This window comes from Gymnoscopelus microlampas (genome assembly GCF_963454915.1).
Source record: "Gymnoscopelus microlampas genome assembly, chromosome: 13".
NCBI classification, from domain to species: Eukaryota; Metazoa; Chordata; class Actinopteri; order Myctophiformes; family Myctophidae; genus Gymnoscopelus; species Gymnoscopelus microlampas.
The window spans coordinates 42,563,577-42,582,359 of NC_139950.1; the positions used below are offsets into that span (position 1 = coordinate 42,563,577).

Genomic DNA, 18,783 nt, shown 5'->3' on the forward strand with positions numbered 1-18,783 from the left:
TCCTTCCTATTTTCCAGCTGCATACATGCATCTCTCAACCATCCACAGAAACCCCACTGGTTTTGGAATTTGACGAAAGGAGGAGGGTTTTATGTCATCTTCGCCAGGGCCTGCGAGAATTCATGTAATTGCAAAAGGCTTGTCTTGTGTGTGTGAGTGTGTGAGGCCTCGGCTCATTTCGTGTAACAACTTGCTACTTTCAAGGCCATCTAATTGGGGTGTGTGTAGAGCGGGCGTGTGCGAGGGGGATGGAAGTCTGGCCGTGAAGGGCAATTTTGTGGGAGATTTTCTAAGACGTTGGCAGCTGGTCTGCTGAGGAGGGAACGACGATGCAACACCAGTATAGACAGACTCATGGAAATGTGAGGCTGATGGGTTCTTCTTCTCGCTTGATAGGTGTTCCCGCCCTCGCTGTCACTCTGCTGCTTGGAGGGTGACAGCGATTGAGTGTGGAAAAGTGCTCGGTGTTAAACTGTGTGTATGCGGTCTGTGACCTAATATACTCTTAACTGCCCTATAATCACTGAGATGAGCCGTGAAGACTCTTTTTGTCATACGTTGTAAAATGGAAGAGGGGGGGGGTTGACACCTTCTTGCCCCCCACCCCCCTCCCCTCCTCAGATAACGATATAGAGGTTACGGAGGGACAGCTGAAGGAAGGTGAGTGACAGAGTATTTCATGGTTGCCTTTTTCGCCTTTCCACCTCAACGCCTCCATTAAGGCGCTTGGCGGTGGCTGAGCGAGCGCCACAAGTCACGTCTGTGAAGTGTCAGATGGAATTGAATGTTTATTCATGACGGTGGCAAGTTGAATTGCGGCGGGGCATGGCGGGGGACGGGGGACGGGGGGGGGCTCGACACATACCGCAGTTAAAAATACTTCATGTCAGGTACATTACATTACACGTGCTTACATCTACAGCTAATTCCCTGCAACACCGGTCCCCTTCAAAATCCGGCTTACCAACACACAACACAATGCCGTCAGACTGCTAGAGGAGGAGAATGACAGGGAAAAACAGCTGAGAAACATCCCCTCTGCAGCACGTTTTGTGGCGAGAGAGCAGCACCAACACACACACACACACACACACACAACCTGTCAGCACATAATTCTTTTATCACCGTGGCATCTAGACACCCCAGCCTGACACTCCCAGATACTGCTTATCGGGATAAACTATTGACATTTTGCTTGCGCACCATTGTCCTGAATAAGCAATGACACAGACAGAATGGGCTCATGGTTGTCTGCATATTGTTTGAATAGCAGGGATAATACACTCCGCTGGCTTCGAGCAGATGGTTAGCTTTTTTTCCCTCCCAGGTACTTAAAATGTAATTTTTCTGGAAATCGTTTGATGAGATTTACAGCCCTATAGCACTATTCTCCAAAGTACACAGGGTCTTAGATAGTACCACATGTCAACTGCCATCCTGCCTTTTTTCTTCAAGGGACAAGGGCGTTTCGGGGCTGGGTCATGACAGGTCTTAATTCCGTTTTACTGTTGTCTGAGAAAGCATTCAGCCTCCCAGACGTCTGCACAACCCACGGTGCTATCAAAATGTTTTGCTCTCTAAAGTCACCCTCATGATTTACCAATTATACGCATCTGTGTTTCCAATGGGAATCCATTTTGGGTGAACATATAAAAGGGCTGTTTTATAAGTGAGCTGTAAAACGTGATATCCCAGAGTGATCCAGCGTGCTGAAGTGTAAAGGCTTTGCTGAGATAAACTGTAAATCATAAACGGTCTTGCATTTATATAGTGGTTTTCTAGTCTATATAATGACAAAGGCAACCATGTGAGTAGTGAAAGGGTTCAGTGTCTTGCTCAAGGACACTTCGACACAGGACCAGGAGGAGCTGGGGTTTGAACCAGGAAACGTCCGCTTGACGGCCAATCCTATTGTTTGTGTCTCAGTGATCTCATCTCACATGCAGTCACATTTCTGTGACTTTGTCCTGTGTTGCCAGTTTTTTGGCTTGACCGCAACAGCGGCTCCAGGTCTATAAATGTGAATGTCAGTAACTGATGAAGTTAGACCATTGTTTGGCCAGTTGGCCGAATTAGCCAATCGAGCAATCGTCCCTCCAGACTATGGGATGCAATCTCAATAACCGACTTTTTGTTGTTACTATCATTTGACACCAGGGCTGGTGCTATGTGCTACATGCTGGTCAAGTAAATATCTCCAACCCTGGGTTCCAGTCAGCTTGGGTGATCTAAATTATTAACCTGGCACACACCCAAACCTGTACGGGGACAACACAAACACCTGAACATCACTGACCAGCTATAGGTTTTGACCTAGTCTTCGTATACTGTGTGTGCATATAATATAATATCACCAGAATGTGTCAGGCCAAATAAAGCTAACCTGTGATGGTTCCCAGCTCCGTTGTATCATTGTACTAGTCTCACCGTGGTCCAGTTTGGCCTTGTTTAAACGGACCTCTGTTGCTGAAGCCAAGTACTAGCCTTTTATTCTGCTCCATGAGCCAGGCTTGATTCACTGCTGTCTGGAGCCAATTCAAAAGTTCAAATGACTGCCATTCACACAAGGAATGGTGCCTTTGTCCCCAGAAATGTGCTCTGGTTTTGGCTTCAAAGACTGATATTGTTTCCTCCTCCTCCTCCTCCTGGAGGAGTCGTTCTTTGTGTCGGGGCAGGTATAAAACAAAACAACCCAGCAGCCACTGAGTTCTCCCCCAAGGCTCAGTTAGGTCAAGTTTGACGTGCCCAAAAAAATCACCTTTCACCCTTCCTCCCATCTGAGGTCTCTAGACGCACCATGTCGTGCCCTTTGCCCCCGCATGCTGTTGGGGTCCAGCCATGTTTAATGGCTTGTCATGGTCCCAGCCGTAACATTAAATCAACCTTTGGGTGTGTTTTGTTTATTTATATATATATATTTTTTAAATAACACACCACCCTCTAAGAAATCCAAAACCAGGGATCAAAGTAAAGATGGCAACACACACTGTAATATCCAGAGTATGCATTTAATTCTGAGTATTTAAACAAAAAAGAGTGTGAATTAAATTAACACTCAGGAGGATTTTACTGTGTATCTTTAAAACCACGTGTGCCTTTTAGTACCTGTGTGCTTTTCTCATGTTATTTATGACGCCTGGTTGTTTTAAGCACATTGCGCCTAGCGTCTCTCCCTTTGATGCCAAAACCTACATGAGAGCGCGTTTGCGGCACATTTGTTTTGTGTGTGAGGTAATGTAGCGAGTTTCTGGTCAGTAATCTCCATCGCTCTCTTGTGCCAAGTTCCTCTTTGGGGAAATGAATACAAGATGAAGCTTGGGTCTTTTTTAAAAGAATGTTTTCTTAGCAGGAAACGTGTTTAAGAAGCCATTATCTGGCGGTTCTGCAGTTTCAGCCCCTTTGGATGTGTAATATTGAAACAATTATTGGCTTCTCCGATACGATGGACCAAAGATAATTAGATTCCTACACTGGAGGGTGTTAGTAGGCAATTAAAACCACACACCGTCCATTTGTCTTCAAGCCTTAAGGTTGCAGAGACTTTTGAAGATAGCACTTGGTGCTTGTTGTCTTTGGGGAAATAGCCCTTCTGCCTGATTGTGAGTATAGCGACGCATTGTGAGCTTGTAGATCGGCTATTTTCGAAAAACGACACCGTCGTACGACGGCAGCATAAGGCTCATGCACGGCAGAGGAACCGGACCAGATTGTACACTTACTTCAAGGACATTAACACATGTTGTTGTTGAACAAAACAACAATCACCCCTTTTCACTGCGTTGTGGACGCACCTATTCGTAATCCACGGCGGCATAATTCAATATGATTCACAAATTCAATCACAAGCATTAGGATGGGGGCATAAGTATTTTGTAATAATCTTTATAAATCCTAATTTATCAGGCCCGGCAGCTTAATAGCAACTAATCCATTCACAAAAGGGCTTGGCACAGCTTTTCCAGCATGGGAACACTCAGTCCTTCAGACAACCTCTCTACACAGGAAGCAAATGAAATGATTTTGCAGCTATATATTGTTGGCGCCTGGGAGGTTAGCTGTGATTGTATGCGGCAAATAAGAAGGATTAATCATAGAGAGCACTCAGATAGTCAAGATAACACTGTGCAGAGGAAGACCATGATTGCAAGTGCAAGGCAGGTATGTGACACCGTTAAGTGCGCGTCTGTTATGTGAGACTGTACTGTATGATTCAGACCTTGAAGAGGCCCACACACAGGCCTCTCAAAGAAATTACTGTACAGGCTGGACCACACATCACACAGTCTTCTCCATGACTACTTGTGGTTATGGTTAATATGTTTATAGGATTTCTTGGTATTTGCCTAGCGGAGCTGCTGCTGGAGTGTTCATCAATATAGTTGTGGGTCAATGTCAACCACTTAATCCCTATTTAATTATTTTCACATGTGTTGCAACGGGGGGGAAATTGCCGATCTACAAGCTCACAACGTGTCTCATTATTATGACGCGCTGGGCTTATAGATCAGCTATTTTTGCTATTTAATTTGTATTTGTTTTTGCTATAATGACATGCCCAGAATAGGGACGGCAGGTTGAAAGTGGTTGATCCTTCACGCCCTCTCTCCAGAGAGAGCCCCCCCAACACCACTCACGCCCCCCCAGCACCACCCCACCCCACCCCCTCCATGTCCAATGCCCCAGCAGAATGCTTTTATCCACTACACTAATGACGGGAACACACTCCAGCTTGTTCTATGGTAAATAGAGCTTGTGGACTATACACATAATGATAGGGCTGCTCCAACCCACACGTATACTGTGATCGCTGTATGTATGTGTATGTTGTTCTTATTTTGTGCCGCTCTACGTCAAAGCAAGGCCACGGGGTCTTGATTGGTCTCTTTGGGTTGCAAAGAGACGATGGTAACGAACCAGACACTTCTTCTTATCAACACCATCTGTGTTGGTTTGTTTGTCTATTCAGCAGCAGGAAGGTTGATGTGCAGCGAAGCCGAATGCATTCTAAAGGAATCAATTCCTACATAGTTTCTAAAGAAAATAAATCTCCCTGACCACAGTCGCAGTGGTGTGAAGTAAGTAAAGTACATTTACTCAAGTACTGTACTTGAGTACAATTTTGAGGTACTTTTACTTTAATGGAGTATTTCCAATTTTCAGTACTTTTACCTCTACTCCACTACATCTCGGAGGCAAATATTGTACTTTTACTCCACTACAATTATTTGAAAACTTTAGTTACTAGTTACTTTGAAGATATAAATTATTATATTATAAAACACACATTAACCACTTTAGCCCTATTTTATACCGAGGCTATTTGAAAATAGCCGATCTACAAGCTCACAACGCGTCGCATCGCGACGCGTTGTGAGCTTGTAGATCTGCTATTTTCAAACATTTTAGTTATTTTACTTTTGTTACTTTAAGTACATTTTGATACCAATACTTTTGTACATTTACTCAAGTAAATTTGTAATTCCGGACTTTTACTTGTAACTGAGTACTTCTACATTGCAGTATTGATTCTTTAACTTAAGTAAAACACTTGTATACACTTATAAAACATTGTGTATACAATGCACACGTACTGTACATTGAACCACATTGTATTGTAAGTTGTAACTCACATGACATTCAAGAACTGCATGTCCATCCTTGTGAGCCACAGACCAACCCAGAGTTAAATATCAGCCGAACGCCGGCATAAAGAGCACATGCATGCAGAGGGAGCATCTCGAGGGCACATCTTAAGTTGGCAAGAAGCACCGCGGTGTCTATTATTCTGGTATCTGATTGGTATTAGTGAGATTAGTGGATGTCATAGGACAGACAGAAATGTACTATAGACGCAGAGCCTGGGATCGATATCTGGCCGAGGCTGTCCTCTTGGCATGCTGGACGTTTGGGGGAAGACAGGAGGGAGGGAATGGAGATGGACATGAGACTATGGGAGAAATGTAGAAGAATGACAAGACATATAGATGGATTGATGGATGGTTAAATGAATGAATGATTAAATGAATGAATATAATTGTAATGTTGAAATGGAAATGTAGGTACTCTCTCTCTCTCTCACGTACTTGTGTACACAAACAAACAAACACTACCACCACCTCACCACCGGTACACACACACACACACACACACACACACACACACACACACGCACACACACACACACACACACACACACACTGATTGCATGTACGTACAGTACACAAACCTTTTTTTTTCTCTCCAAACGTAAGAGGTCTTTGAATGACAGCTTTTGGTCATATGGGTGCACTCTGTATTTTCCACGTCTCATGAATTTTTCAGGGTTCTTGTTTTTTTTCCCCTCTCTCTCTCTCTCTTTTCTTTTCTTTTTTTTGTCCTTCGCTCCAGTTGGCTTTAATGGAAGGAAAAGCAGACAGGGTCAGAGGAAGAGATAGAGCGTAACTAGGCTGTCTGAGAAAAGCGCGCGTGAGCGTGTGTGCAGTTCTGTGTGCCTGCATGTTATTCACATTATTATTATTCACATTCACTGGCTGTGAAAAGGTACTGAGTGTTTGTCGTAGTGTTTGGTTTTGTGCTTCTTTTCGTACTATAGCACTGACCTGAGGGCAGTGTTGATTTCGTCGACTAAAACTATGACGAAAAATGTTCGTCGACTACCTTTTTTCACTGACGAAAACGAAATAAAAACTAAGCTACGATGACTAAAACTAGACTAAATATGTTGACAATTTCATCAACAAATAAAAACTAGACTACCATGTTAGTGAGGGACTAGTGGAGAAGAGATCCAGTAGAACTAAAAGACAAGTAATTTTATGTTTGGTTGCGCTCGGGTGTTGCGCTCTGAAAATAGCAGATCTACAAGCTCACAACGCGTCGCGCTGCGACACGTTGTGAGCTTGTAGATCAGCTATTTTCAGCATGCAACTAAGTATAAAATCAGCCATTACGACGCCAACAAGGCACCGCCAAAATACATTTTAGTCGACAAAATCAAATGTAGATTTAGTCAACTATAATCTTATGATATTTAATCAACTAGATCTAGACTAACACTAAAACATTTCAGATGACTAATATATTGCAAAAACTAAATGGAATTTGATTCAAAAGAGATCAACGCTAGTTTTGTGCTTCTTTTCGTACTAGCACTGACCTGAGGGTCAAGCCTTATATTTAGTCATATGGCGGTGTCCCTATGCCGAAAATAGCCGATCTACAAGCCCACGATGGCATCACGACGCGTTGTGAGCATGTAGATTGGCTATGTTTTGTCCAATAACACTGTTGTACAATGAAGTATAAATCAGACTTTAGGCAAATAGAGCACAAATTATGCACAGCATATATGGCTAGTATGGTCCAGTATCAGCCTCTAAATTGTTTATGTCCTTGTGATACATCTGTAACTGATGTGGGCATCATGAATAAGTCATATGTTTCAGTTCAGAGTGTGTGTGATTCCGTGTGTTGGATCCAGAATTTACGTACTGTGAGTGTCTGTCACTCACGCAGCGAATTACAGACGAACGTATACGGAATTATTTCTGGTGGCATTCAGGAGAACGTGGACACTTCAAGGCAATATTATGTAGCATTTCTGTTTCAGCCTCTCCAGCCTGCGGTATCCCTATTACACCCATGGAACGACAATATGGAGACAGCAGCTTATCTGTAGCACTATATGAAGAAACGCTGTGACAATGCTGCCACCTGCTGTTTGGCCCTCGTGACTGAACACCCATGGTCAAGGTGGCAGCAGAGTTTAGCTCAGTACAGAAACTGAGCTTTGATTGAGCTGAGCTCGACTCAAAACCATTATACACCACATGTGCCCTATACCTAGAATCCTTTTTGTCTGCTTTAGTCTGTGTTTGCATGTGTGTTCTTCTGGCCAGTACCTTGGTTCTTTCTTGCCCTTTATCACAAATCGAATACGGCTCCATTCTGTGAGGTGGATATAGGGATGATCTAATTACATCGAGATTAAGCATTTACGCCCGCTTTGTCTTATCTGAAATGTTGTTGTTTGGGGATCAATGAAGACAAATACAGCGGTCGTGGCAGTCTGTGCATAATTTTTAAAACGTAATATAACCTTTTGTCCGGCCGGCATAGCGGGCCCCACTCGAGCATTCATCTCAACCTCCCGTTCTCCCGGTGAAGTATTCTCTTCAGTGGCTGTGGCTCCATCCCACAATGCCAATCATGATTAACCCTTTAAGACCGGGAATGCATCTGTGTGTGTCATTTTTAGATTTCTTTGGGCTATTCAAAATAGCAGATATACAAGCTCATAGCGCGGCACCGAGTGCCGCGCTATGAGCTTGTAGATCTGCTATATATTTTTTTAATCGTGAAAATGTGTGCAACTCTTTTGAATATATGTATTTTTAAGTGAACATTTTTAAACTCAAATCTTTGCTTCTGGGGATTTTACAATTTTTTTCTAAATACAGTTTTTTGAAAAAACCTATGCTGCTATAATATCAAGTGGTTCTCAAACTTTTTTTCATGTCAAGGACCCCCAAAACGCCATGTATTTGGCTGCGGACCCCCATCTTAAAATATTTTGTTCCAGGGCCCCCCCCAGATTCAAAGATTTGAGTTAAAAATGTATAGATATATTCAGAGATTTGCACACATTTTCAAGATTTTTCAAAAAAATAGCAGATCTACAAGCTCATAGCGCGGTGCTCACTATGAGCTTGTATATCTGCTATTTTTGAATAGCCCAAAGAAATCTAAAAATGACACACAGATGCGTTCCCGGTCTAAATGGGTTAATAAAAACGATTGCCATCTACTCTGTGTCACCAACATTCTATTTGATGGACAGAGGCACTCGAGACAAACACGAGGCTCTGGTGGAACTGGTCTTTTTCCCATTAAATAGAGGCTGGCATTTTTATTGTTCTGAGTGCAGGGCAAAATTGCATAGATATGAAAAAATGGTTTCTCTCTGCAGCTTGTTAAAAAAGCAATTATAGAAGCTGCACAATAGCCATTGTGGAGCATGTTCGCTTATTGGTGTCATGGCTTTCATTTACTCAATTTGTCCCAAATGTCATTGGTGTGTGTGTGTGTGTGTGTGTGTGTGTGTGTGTGTGTGTGTGTGTGTGTGTGTGTGTGTGTGTGTGTGTGTGTGTGTGTGTGTGTGTGTGTGTGTGTGTGTGTGTGTGTGTGTGTGTGTGTGTGTGTGTGTGTGTGTGTGTGTGTGTGTGTGTGTGTGAGAGACAGCCAGAGGAAGAGAGTGCCAGAAAACATTGAAAGAAAGTGTGGAAAAATGTTGGAAGGCTTGGATTGCAGATGCATTTGGGCGTGTAAAAGTTGTTCTGTGTTATTGTTGAACTTCTGTTTCACCTGAACATTAAAGGATCACATTTCAGCTCTGCTGTCTGAGATGATGCAAGATGACACTCCGTTTATTCACTTAAGTCATACAGTATTTTAATCCACGCCGAGGTTGTAGATCAGCTACTATTTGCACTATTTTTGACATTTTAGAATGTTTATAAAAAATCACACCCAGTGTGAAGTGGGCGGTGTGTGGTCATCACAACATGACTCACTTTAAAAAAAGGATAAATTACTTTTTTTAAAGTCCATACTGCTATTCATAGGGCTGCACATGTGTCATGTGTTTCGCTAGCCAATCACAGTCCTGAATTTGCAAAGTCAGCCAATCACATTACAGTTAGTGGTGATGACACTAGCTGTAATGTGATTGGCTGATATGAAAAAAGTATCGATTTGCATTAACAATGGAAGGGTTAGGGGGTACACAAATGTTTTGGTCGGTGTCCAAAACTCACTTATAGGGGGCGGCTACACCGCCCCAAAAAAGGTTTTAGTAAAACATTTTCACCTATAATGACATGCCCAGAATAGCGATGCCAGCTATGTTGAAAGTTGTTAAGCCCCCCAAAAAGCACAATGTCTCAAAAAATCGTATATACTTTATAATGGTGATGCCAATGCTTCCAAAAATGATGGTGTGCATAGAAGTACAAAGACAAATGTGTTTTAATCCATTAAGACCTGAAGACGATTCTACAAATGTCTTCTAAATTCCAATTCTGAAAAACGTATGTTTCTAGATCAGTGGTGCTCAAACTTTTTCATGTTAAGGACCCCCAAAATGATATGTATTTGACCGCCGACCCCATCTCAAAATGTTTTGTTTCAGGGACCCCCCCAGAAGCAAAGATTTGAGTTAAAATGTTCGCTTTAAAGATTTAGATTTGCACACATTTTTCATGATTTTTCAAAAATAGCAGATCTACAAGCTGGTATATCTGCTATTTTTGAAGAGCCAAAGTGTAAGATAATGCTTTTTAGCTAAAATAAAAAAATGACACAGATGCGTTCCTGGTCTTAATGGGGTTAATCAAAGCAACAGCTTTCTAAAGCACTTTGCTAAAAAAACATAGCCACAAACTGTGATACTGTATCTTGTTCTGCAAGTCCTGTTGTTGAAATGGGTCTGTTTGTATTCTGTTTGAAATGAAATCTTGTATCTTGTAAATCTGTACAGTGTTTATTTTTTTTCTCTTTTTCTTTTGACTGACAAGAGTCTTTTCTCCTTCTTCTCGTTTCAGATGAACAGGAAACAGGCGAGGACGAGGAGGAGGAGGTACAGAATGGTAATGTACCACCACCATGGACCACTGGCAGATGTTATGAGCCCTCTAGCTGTATGCAGTCCTCCTTGATGTCAATTGTCACTGGAAATGGAATTTCACACCGCTCCATTTCAGTCTGTCAGCTAGCGTGCCGCCACTCTTACAAAAAGAAAAAAAAAATAGCTTCTCTTATCGCACGAGCACAGAACTGAGAAATCCCTCAATTATGTATAGCTTTGGAAAGTCACTTTTTTGTCTCTGTCTTTTTCTTTACTTCACTTTTTTTGGGGACTTTAATTTATGCATGTCTTTTGTGGTTCCATTGCTCTCATGACACAGTACGGAAGACAAAGCCCGTGACAAAGAGAGACAATGAAAAAGGGATGTCGGGAGATGATATCAGGAGCCGAGTCGCTTCATCTCCTCAGTCACTACTGGTGAACTGGGCTGTTTCTCTCACTTGGCTTAAAGCGCCTCTCTCTTTCCCCTTTTCTTTTTTAGAAGCTGCTGAAAGTGGCGATGTGGAGATGGAGAGTCAGAACCCAGGTACAGTGCATTCAGTCCATTTCAGTCAGACGCTTTTGTAGGAGCTCAGCGGGGAGGTGGAGGAGACATCATGTCCTGTTGTCAGAGTCTGTAGATCATCACCGCTCGTTCACACACCTCGCACTGAGAGGGACGGCATGTACTACATCTATCAGACTCTTCTCTGGGGGAATGGGGAACTGCATTCCCTTGGTTTAACCACTTTAAAGCCCTTTATTCTTTGTCGCGCAAAGATTAGCCAAATATATTAGACCTACAAGAAGCTCGCCTGTGAGCTTGTATACCTACTAATTTCACTATAATTTCTTTTTTTGGGGCGGGCGCAGGCAGTAACTAACAAACTGGTATCACAAAACCAAGGAGAACCACCAGTTATGACAAAGCAAAGATCTTTGTAATAAACACACAGTGAACAAAGCGGTAAGATAATATCCATGACAAATAAATGAAGAAAAATATCCTCCATAAAACTCCATCTACTCCCAAGTGAGTGAATGGAGTCAGCTGATTGATTGATTGATTGATTGATAACACATAACTTCTGGGTTATGTTTTGTTGTGGCGTTATCTCCACCAGCCGAATTTCTTGCATTTACCTGTGTGTGTGTGTGTGTGTGTGTCTGTCTGTCTGTCTGTCTGTCTGTCTGTCTCAAAAGTACTAGGCTGATCAGCATCACGCTGCAAGCAGGCCAAGGACCTCAATTCCCGATTAAATTTCAACTCGATCACTGACTATTATGTCATTTTTGTTAATCTATACTACTATACTACTAAATCTAGATCTATACTACTAAATAGCTCATTACAATGCTCCTGATCTGGTTTGTGGGATGTACCGGTACTAGCCAATCACAGACATGGAAAAAAAAGTCCACATTAGATGAACACCAAAATAATTCATTCAACAACGTGCCAACATACCCCAAAACCCCCAAATCACGAGTCTTCATGTCCACGCGCATTCAACTATGTCCAAGCTGTCTTAAATCAGTCTTTAGCCACTTTGACAGAGTTTAGAGTGCTCACCAATGCATGCACCAGAAAACTAATATAGCCAGTGCCGACGTCTTGTAATCACATGTAGCGTTGCTGAACAAGCATGCTGGGTTTGAACATAACATGTCTTGGATGATTTGATTCGGGACGTCCCTACTGAATTTTACATTTGTCTTGCGTTTGTATGGTTTGACAGACTAATCTTTCTCTGTTCTCTCTCTCCCTCCATCACCGAATGACGCACACACACACGCACACGCGCACGCGCACACACACACACACACACACACACACACACACACACACACACACACACACACACACACACACAGAGAGAGAGAACTGAGGTCTCATTCCTGAAACTATATGCTGCCATGGTCTGTCACCTCCAGATATAGCTGTGTACGTCTCAGCCCTACATGCTATTACTTTTCGGTTTCATGTAAAATTGACTGTCAACTTGTTGAGCTGTAATGTCAATGACATTAACAATTACAGTGAATGACAGAAATCTCTTCAAAAGTATATGCAGAATCTCCTGACATTGGTTGCTGGGAGGGCTGCAAATAGATATTGCAAAGTATTACACTATAACACTGTGACATCATGTTTGTCCTAGTGATGACAACATGCCTTCTCATATTAACGCACAACCAGGGACGTTCAGAGGGATTTGGAGAGGGCAGGGGCTGGAATTTAAAAAAGGGCACCGAACAACTACCATACCATACTTTTAGGCCCGAAAATCCGAATAACCCAAAAATAGCTTTGTCATTGCTTGCTTAATGTCCTTGAAGTTACGCATCCAACAAGCTTTGAACTGAGCAGATTGGACCTTCCGTTCCAGAGATAATGGCCAAAACATCTTGACCGTTTTTCTTTAATAACACGGGCTAGGAAGGTCGGACGGCGACAAACTAGATACTTGAGTAAAGTTCACTTTGACCTGCATCCAGCACATCCACTGCCATTTTTGTCGGCCTTACGTTATAGGCCGCTAAGGGAAGTTGAAATGTGATTTTTTTTTTGTGGGTAATAGATTTATTTTATTTTTCTAGTCTGAAGAGGGCACTTTTTTTACCGGCGGGTAAAAGGGCAGGGGCTCGAGCCTCCTTTCATGTCTATGTGTGCACGTGCCTGCGCACAACCCCAAAACATGCCCTCAGCCCTCCACTTCTGGTGGTGCGCCTATGTTTTCATTCCCACTAACAATATTTCTCCACGGAACACTAACACCATTTCTCCCAAAGAACATGGATTGTTTTGGTTATAATCCCACTTGTTTCTGTGATGAAAGAACAAGTTAAAATGTTACAAACTTTCCGTGGTTTTGTCGGCTCCGAGGACGCTATTGTTAAAAGAGTTTTGGTTTGTTTCCAGTGGGAAGCGAGCGCACAGATGTAAATCCCGCCCACTACATTTGATTGGGTAAAGGGTGGCCTGCTTCCTGATCTGAAGGCACGCCCACTTGTAGCCAATGTGCATAGGTTCTCAACGCGGCTCCCGACAGATTCAAGCGCAGCTCTGAATCTGTTTTTGAGAGATTAGGTTGAGCAGAACTCATAGTCCATACCGCGCATGCGCGAGCGCGCGTGTGTGTGTGTGTGTGTGTGTGTGTATACAGTATGTGTGCGCGTGCGTGCGTGCGCATACGTTTTGGCCAGCAACCATTAGCTTAGAGTGAGAGCCATTTCTCTGTTCTCCATTTTCCCGCCGTGCTGCTGAGATATAATTAAGATTCCACATTTGCATACTGGCAGTGTGCAGCGCTTCGACTCCCTGTTTGTGTTTTATTCAAATGCCGTCCCATTGACAGAGATTTGACAGATACAGCCTTCAGCCCTCTTTGAACATGAATGTTGTAGATATTCAAAGGCAGAGTTAAGGCAAATGGTGCTGTGGTATGTTGGCCGAGGCCTGAGATATGTAATTATGCTCTCGAGAGACAAACAGAGGGTACTGTTTCAACTAGGTATACCCACAGCTTCAAAACAGCACCTGCTACCTCCATCCAACCCAAAATGAGTCCGTTCCATCGTTCTTCGTGTGTGTGTGTGTGTGTGTGTGTGTGTGTGTGTGTGTGTGTGTGTGTGTGTGTGTGTGTGTGTGTGTGTGTGTGTGCGTGTGCGTGCTCATACATTGTGTGTACTGTATATTGGTGTTTGTTTAATTATCACAAATGAGAATGAGACCACAGATGAGTGTAAGACTAGTCGTGTTTGCAAAGTTTATTCTTTTTTGTAAGAACTACCGCGCCTTTCTCTATAGACCATTTATTTCTGTTTTTCCTAATTTCCTTCCTGCCTAGACGCACTTCAAATGGGAATAGAGCAGTCAACCCATTAGTCTGAAGCATCTCTGGGCAATTTCTGCCAGTACTAACAGTCTGGCCTTGTTTCCTACCTTTTGTTGAAAGCGAAATGTTTACACTGTAACCTTGAATTCACCCTTCAAAGCTTACCTGTTTTGTTTTTTTATGTATTCCATTGTTGGCTTACCTCCAGATGAAGATTCAGGCCAGGATGAACCCAGCGACCTAAAGGAGAAAGATATAAACGAAAACGAAGATGACGCCATTGCCGAACAAAAAGAAAAAGATGAAGACAAAGGTTTGTGCGAGAGGCCCGCTCACCGTATGCAAGTGTTTCATCATGCGATGTATAAAACCGTGTGTAGCACACATGAGAAGGCCGTGTTTCATCATCTGATGTATATAACGGTGTAGCAGCATGTAAGAAGGTGGAGAGAATTGATGTTGCCTCCCGTCTCATCGCGCGGCCACCGGGTTCACCATGGAGCAGACACGGGTGTGATCTGTTACCACACAGATGGGATTGTGGAATCAAAGACTCAGTGCAAGTAACTGTTGGAAGTCACTTTGTTTTATTTATAATGGAACTAGATTGTTTAAGGGCTTTTATGATAGGGCAATGGGGATGGTGTGCAGTGGTGGAAAAAGTACTCAAATATTTTACTCAAGTAAAAGTATCAATACTGCAATATAGAAGTACTCTGTTACAAGTAATTCAAGTCACAAGTCCGGAATTCAAAATTTACTTGAGTAAAAGTACAAACGTATTGGTATCAAACTGTACTTAAAGTATCGCGACGCGTTGTGAGCTTGTAGATCGGCTATTTTCAAATAGCCTATGTATAAAATAGGGCTGAAGTGGTTAATGTGTGTTATAATATAATAATTTATAATTGCAAACTAACTAGTAGCTAAAGTTTTCAAATAATTGTAAAAGTACAATATTTGCCTCTGAGATAGATAGAAAGAGAGTAGAAGTAAAAGTACTGAAATTTGGAAATATTCCAGTAAAGTAAAAAATACCTCAAAATTGTACAGTACTTGAGTACATGTACTTGGAACTTGGTTACTTTACACCACTGATGGTGTGTGTGTAATTGTGGATTTACAGAGAAACAGCGTTACCCCGTAATTTGGACCCGAGGGTCAACATTTTTTGACTCTCAGGGGAAAATTACAGGGTTATGCAATTTTTGTAAAACATTTAATGTTCTGCCACTTGCTTTTTCCTTTAATTTAGCAAGCATTACCTATCTGGCAGCTAGTTAGTGTCAAATCAAAAGGAAGCTATTCCTTTTTCAAATCCCAAACTGCAGTTGTGGTTATTAAAGGTTATCACCCTTTGAGAGTAGTATTTCTCCAACACTTCAAATTCTATTCAGTAACAGTCAATCAATGTCCAAAGTAATTGCGATGTACATTTCACTGGCTAGCAATGCCACCAAGCTCTCTCTCTCTCTCTCTCTCTCTCTCTCTCTCTGTCGACTCCCAGCGAGATTTACACAGTTACCCGCTCTACAGGGTTCAAGGTTGACTTTATCATCGCCTCAAGGAAATTCCGCTTGTCAAGTGCTATAAAACGGGGGGCCTTGCACAACATAATAATTATAGTTAAATGTTGTTTGCCAGTTATCTGAAGCCACATAGTTCATTCAGTTCTCATATGGGGGTATTTTTTTTTTCCTGTTCTTTTATCGTTTTGGTTTCGTGTTTCCCTCCCCGCCCGCCTCATGCGTCCATCCAGATGAGGGAAACCTCTATAGCACAGCGTGGCCGAAAACCAAATCAGGAGGAACCAGGGTCAAACTATGACCGACAGCATGCTGCTCCTGTCACAGGAGCCGTAAAACACAGACAGATGTGCATGCGAGCGCTGGCGCGTACATACCCAGCTGATTGATTGATCGAAGTGTGAAATTGTGTGTGATTCACACACAAAAGTGCGTGTGTGTGTGTGTGTGTGTGTGTGTGTGTGTGTGTGTGTGTGTGTTGATTTTGACAGCACATTTTGATTTCGTTTTAGTCATATAGTCTTTTGAATAAAATTCCAGTTAGCCATATTTTAGTCTTATGAAATGTCTTAGTTTTTGTTTATTTTAGTCGACTAAATATCGTAAGATTATAGTCGACTAAATCTACGGTTGATTTAGTCAACTAAAATGTATTTTGGCGGTGCCTTGATGGCGTACACTTGGTTGCATGCTGAAAATAGCCGATCTACAAGCACACAACGCGTCGCAGACGCGTTGTGAGCTTGTAGATCTGCTATTTTCAGAGCGCAACACCCGAGCGCAACCGAACATAAAATGACTTGTCTTCTAGTTCTACTGGATCTCTTCCCCACTAGTCCCTCGCTAACATTTTAGTCTAGTTTTTATTTGTTGACGAATAATGTCAATATATTTAGTCTTAGTTTTAGTCATCGTAGCTTAGTTCTTATTTAGTTTTCATCAGTGAAAAAAGGTAGTCGACGAACATTTTTCGTCCTAGTTTTAGTCGACGAAATCAACACTTGGTGTGCGTGAGCGTGTGTGCGCGTGAAATTACACTACTGCATAATGTAAGAAAAGTTAAACACATCAAAGTTTTTGTTGTTTATGTCTCAAGCAGAGGCAGAGCACCAAGCTGATGAGGCAAAAGAAGAGGACACAGGACAGTGTACTCAGGAAATGGAGGGTAAGTTACGCCACTCCATCAACCACACAGCAGCATCACTCCTATAACAAACGATCCAAGCTAAAACTATAGGGTTGGTACTTTTTGCAGCAATGCCTGCAGTATAGTCCTGACAAAACAGCATGTTATATAAGAACCCGTTAAAGGTATCTGTAGACCACATGGGGATGTCATATTTAGTGCAATTTTACGGCAACCAGTGGTGGAAAAAGTACTCACATGTTTTACTTAAGTAAAAGTAACAATACTGCAATGTAGAAGTACTAAGTTACAAGTAAAAGTCCGGAATTCAAAATTCACTTGCGTAAAAGTATTGGTATCAAAATGTGCTTAAAGTACCAAAAGTAAAAGTAATTTTTTGTTGTTGAAAATAGCAGATCTACAAGCTCACAACGCATCGCGATGCGACACGTTGTGAGCTTGTAGATCGGCTATTTTCAAATAGCCTAGGTATGAAATAGGGCTAAAGTGGTTAATGTATGTTTTATGATGTAATCATTTATATCTACGAAGTAACTAGTAACTAAAGTTTTCAAATAATTGTAGTGGAGTAAAAGTACAATATTTGCCTCTGAGATGCAGTGGAGTTGAAGTAAAAGTACTATACAAATGTAAAAATAGACAATTGGAAATACTCCAGTAAAGTAAAAGCACCTCAAAATTATACTTAAGTACAGTACTTGAGTACATGTACTTAGTTACCTTACACCACTGACGGCAACTTGCGCTGTCGTTGATCTAATCGTATATATCTCTCGGAGATAGGTACCGGGCAGAGAGAACTTGAACCTTAAGCCACCCTTCTCTCTCTTGCCTCTGCAGAAAGTGCTGAGGCCTCAGTCATTCTCCTCCTGCACGCCTCCATTTTGCTCTCAGCGCTGACTGACATTCAATTAATTTAGGGCAAGAGTGAGCCTTTCAAATCGATCTATCTGAGATAGCCTCTCCATCCTCTGTCTGAATAGGCATCGGAATAACGTCTTCCTAACGCTCAAGTCTCTCCATCATGGGGGGGATGCTTTCACTTTCCCCTGCTCTGCTGCCTGTTGATTGTGTCTTGGCCACGCCTGGCGGCGTCTGTCTCTGTCTTGAGGGTTATCAGTGGCTGTTGTGCTGCTGAAGGAGTGTCATGCAGTAAACAGGGTCTCATTCCAGATGGCAGATTGTGTTTCTGTGAGGAGAGGAGGGCCTGCCTGGCAGTGGTGGAAAAAGTACTCAAATTCTTTACTTAAGTAAAAGTACCAATACTGCAATATAAAAATACTCTGTTACAAGTAAAAGTCCAGAATAAAAGAAAATACTTGAGTAAAAGTACAAAAGTATTGGCATCAAAATGTACTTAAAGTACCAAAAGTAAAAGTACTAAATATTTGAAAATAGCAGATCTACAAGCTCACAACGCGTCGCGATGCGACGCGTTGTGAGCTTGTAGATCTGCTATTTTCAAATAGCCTAGGTTTAAAATAGATTTAAAGTGGTTAGTGTATGTTTCATTATATCATAATTTACATCTGAAAAGTAACTAGTAACTAAAGTTTTCAAATAATTGTAGTGGAGTAAAAGTACATTATTTGCCTCTGAGATGTAGTGGAGTAGAAGTAAAAGTATTGGAAATTGTAAATACTCAAG

At 42.0% G+C, this 18,783-nt stretch overlaps 1 protein-coding gene across 2 annotated transcripts in view; it reads left to right on the forward strand.

Annotated features, from left to right (window-relative positions):
• macrod2 (mono-ADP ribosylhydrolase 2) overlaps positions 1–18,783 on the forward strand; it is an 839,875-nt gene that overhangs the window by 781,859 nt on the left and 39,233 nt on the right. The window contains exons 10-13 of one of the 2 annotated variants that reach the window (XM_084075313.1): positions 10,602–10,646; positions 11,127–11,171; positions 14,672–14,776; positions 17,086–17,154. In XM_084075313.1, coding sequence (XP_083931439.1) covers positions 10,602–10,646; positions 11,127–11,171; positions 14,672–14,776; positions 17,086–17,154 — 264 coding nt within the window. The remainder of the gene's footprint in view (positions 1–10,601; positions 10,647–11,126; positions 11,172–14,671; positions 14,777–17,085; positions 17,155–18,783) is intronic. The other variant, XM_084075314.1, reaches the window with a different exon arrangement.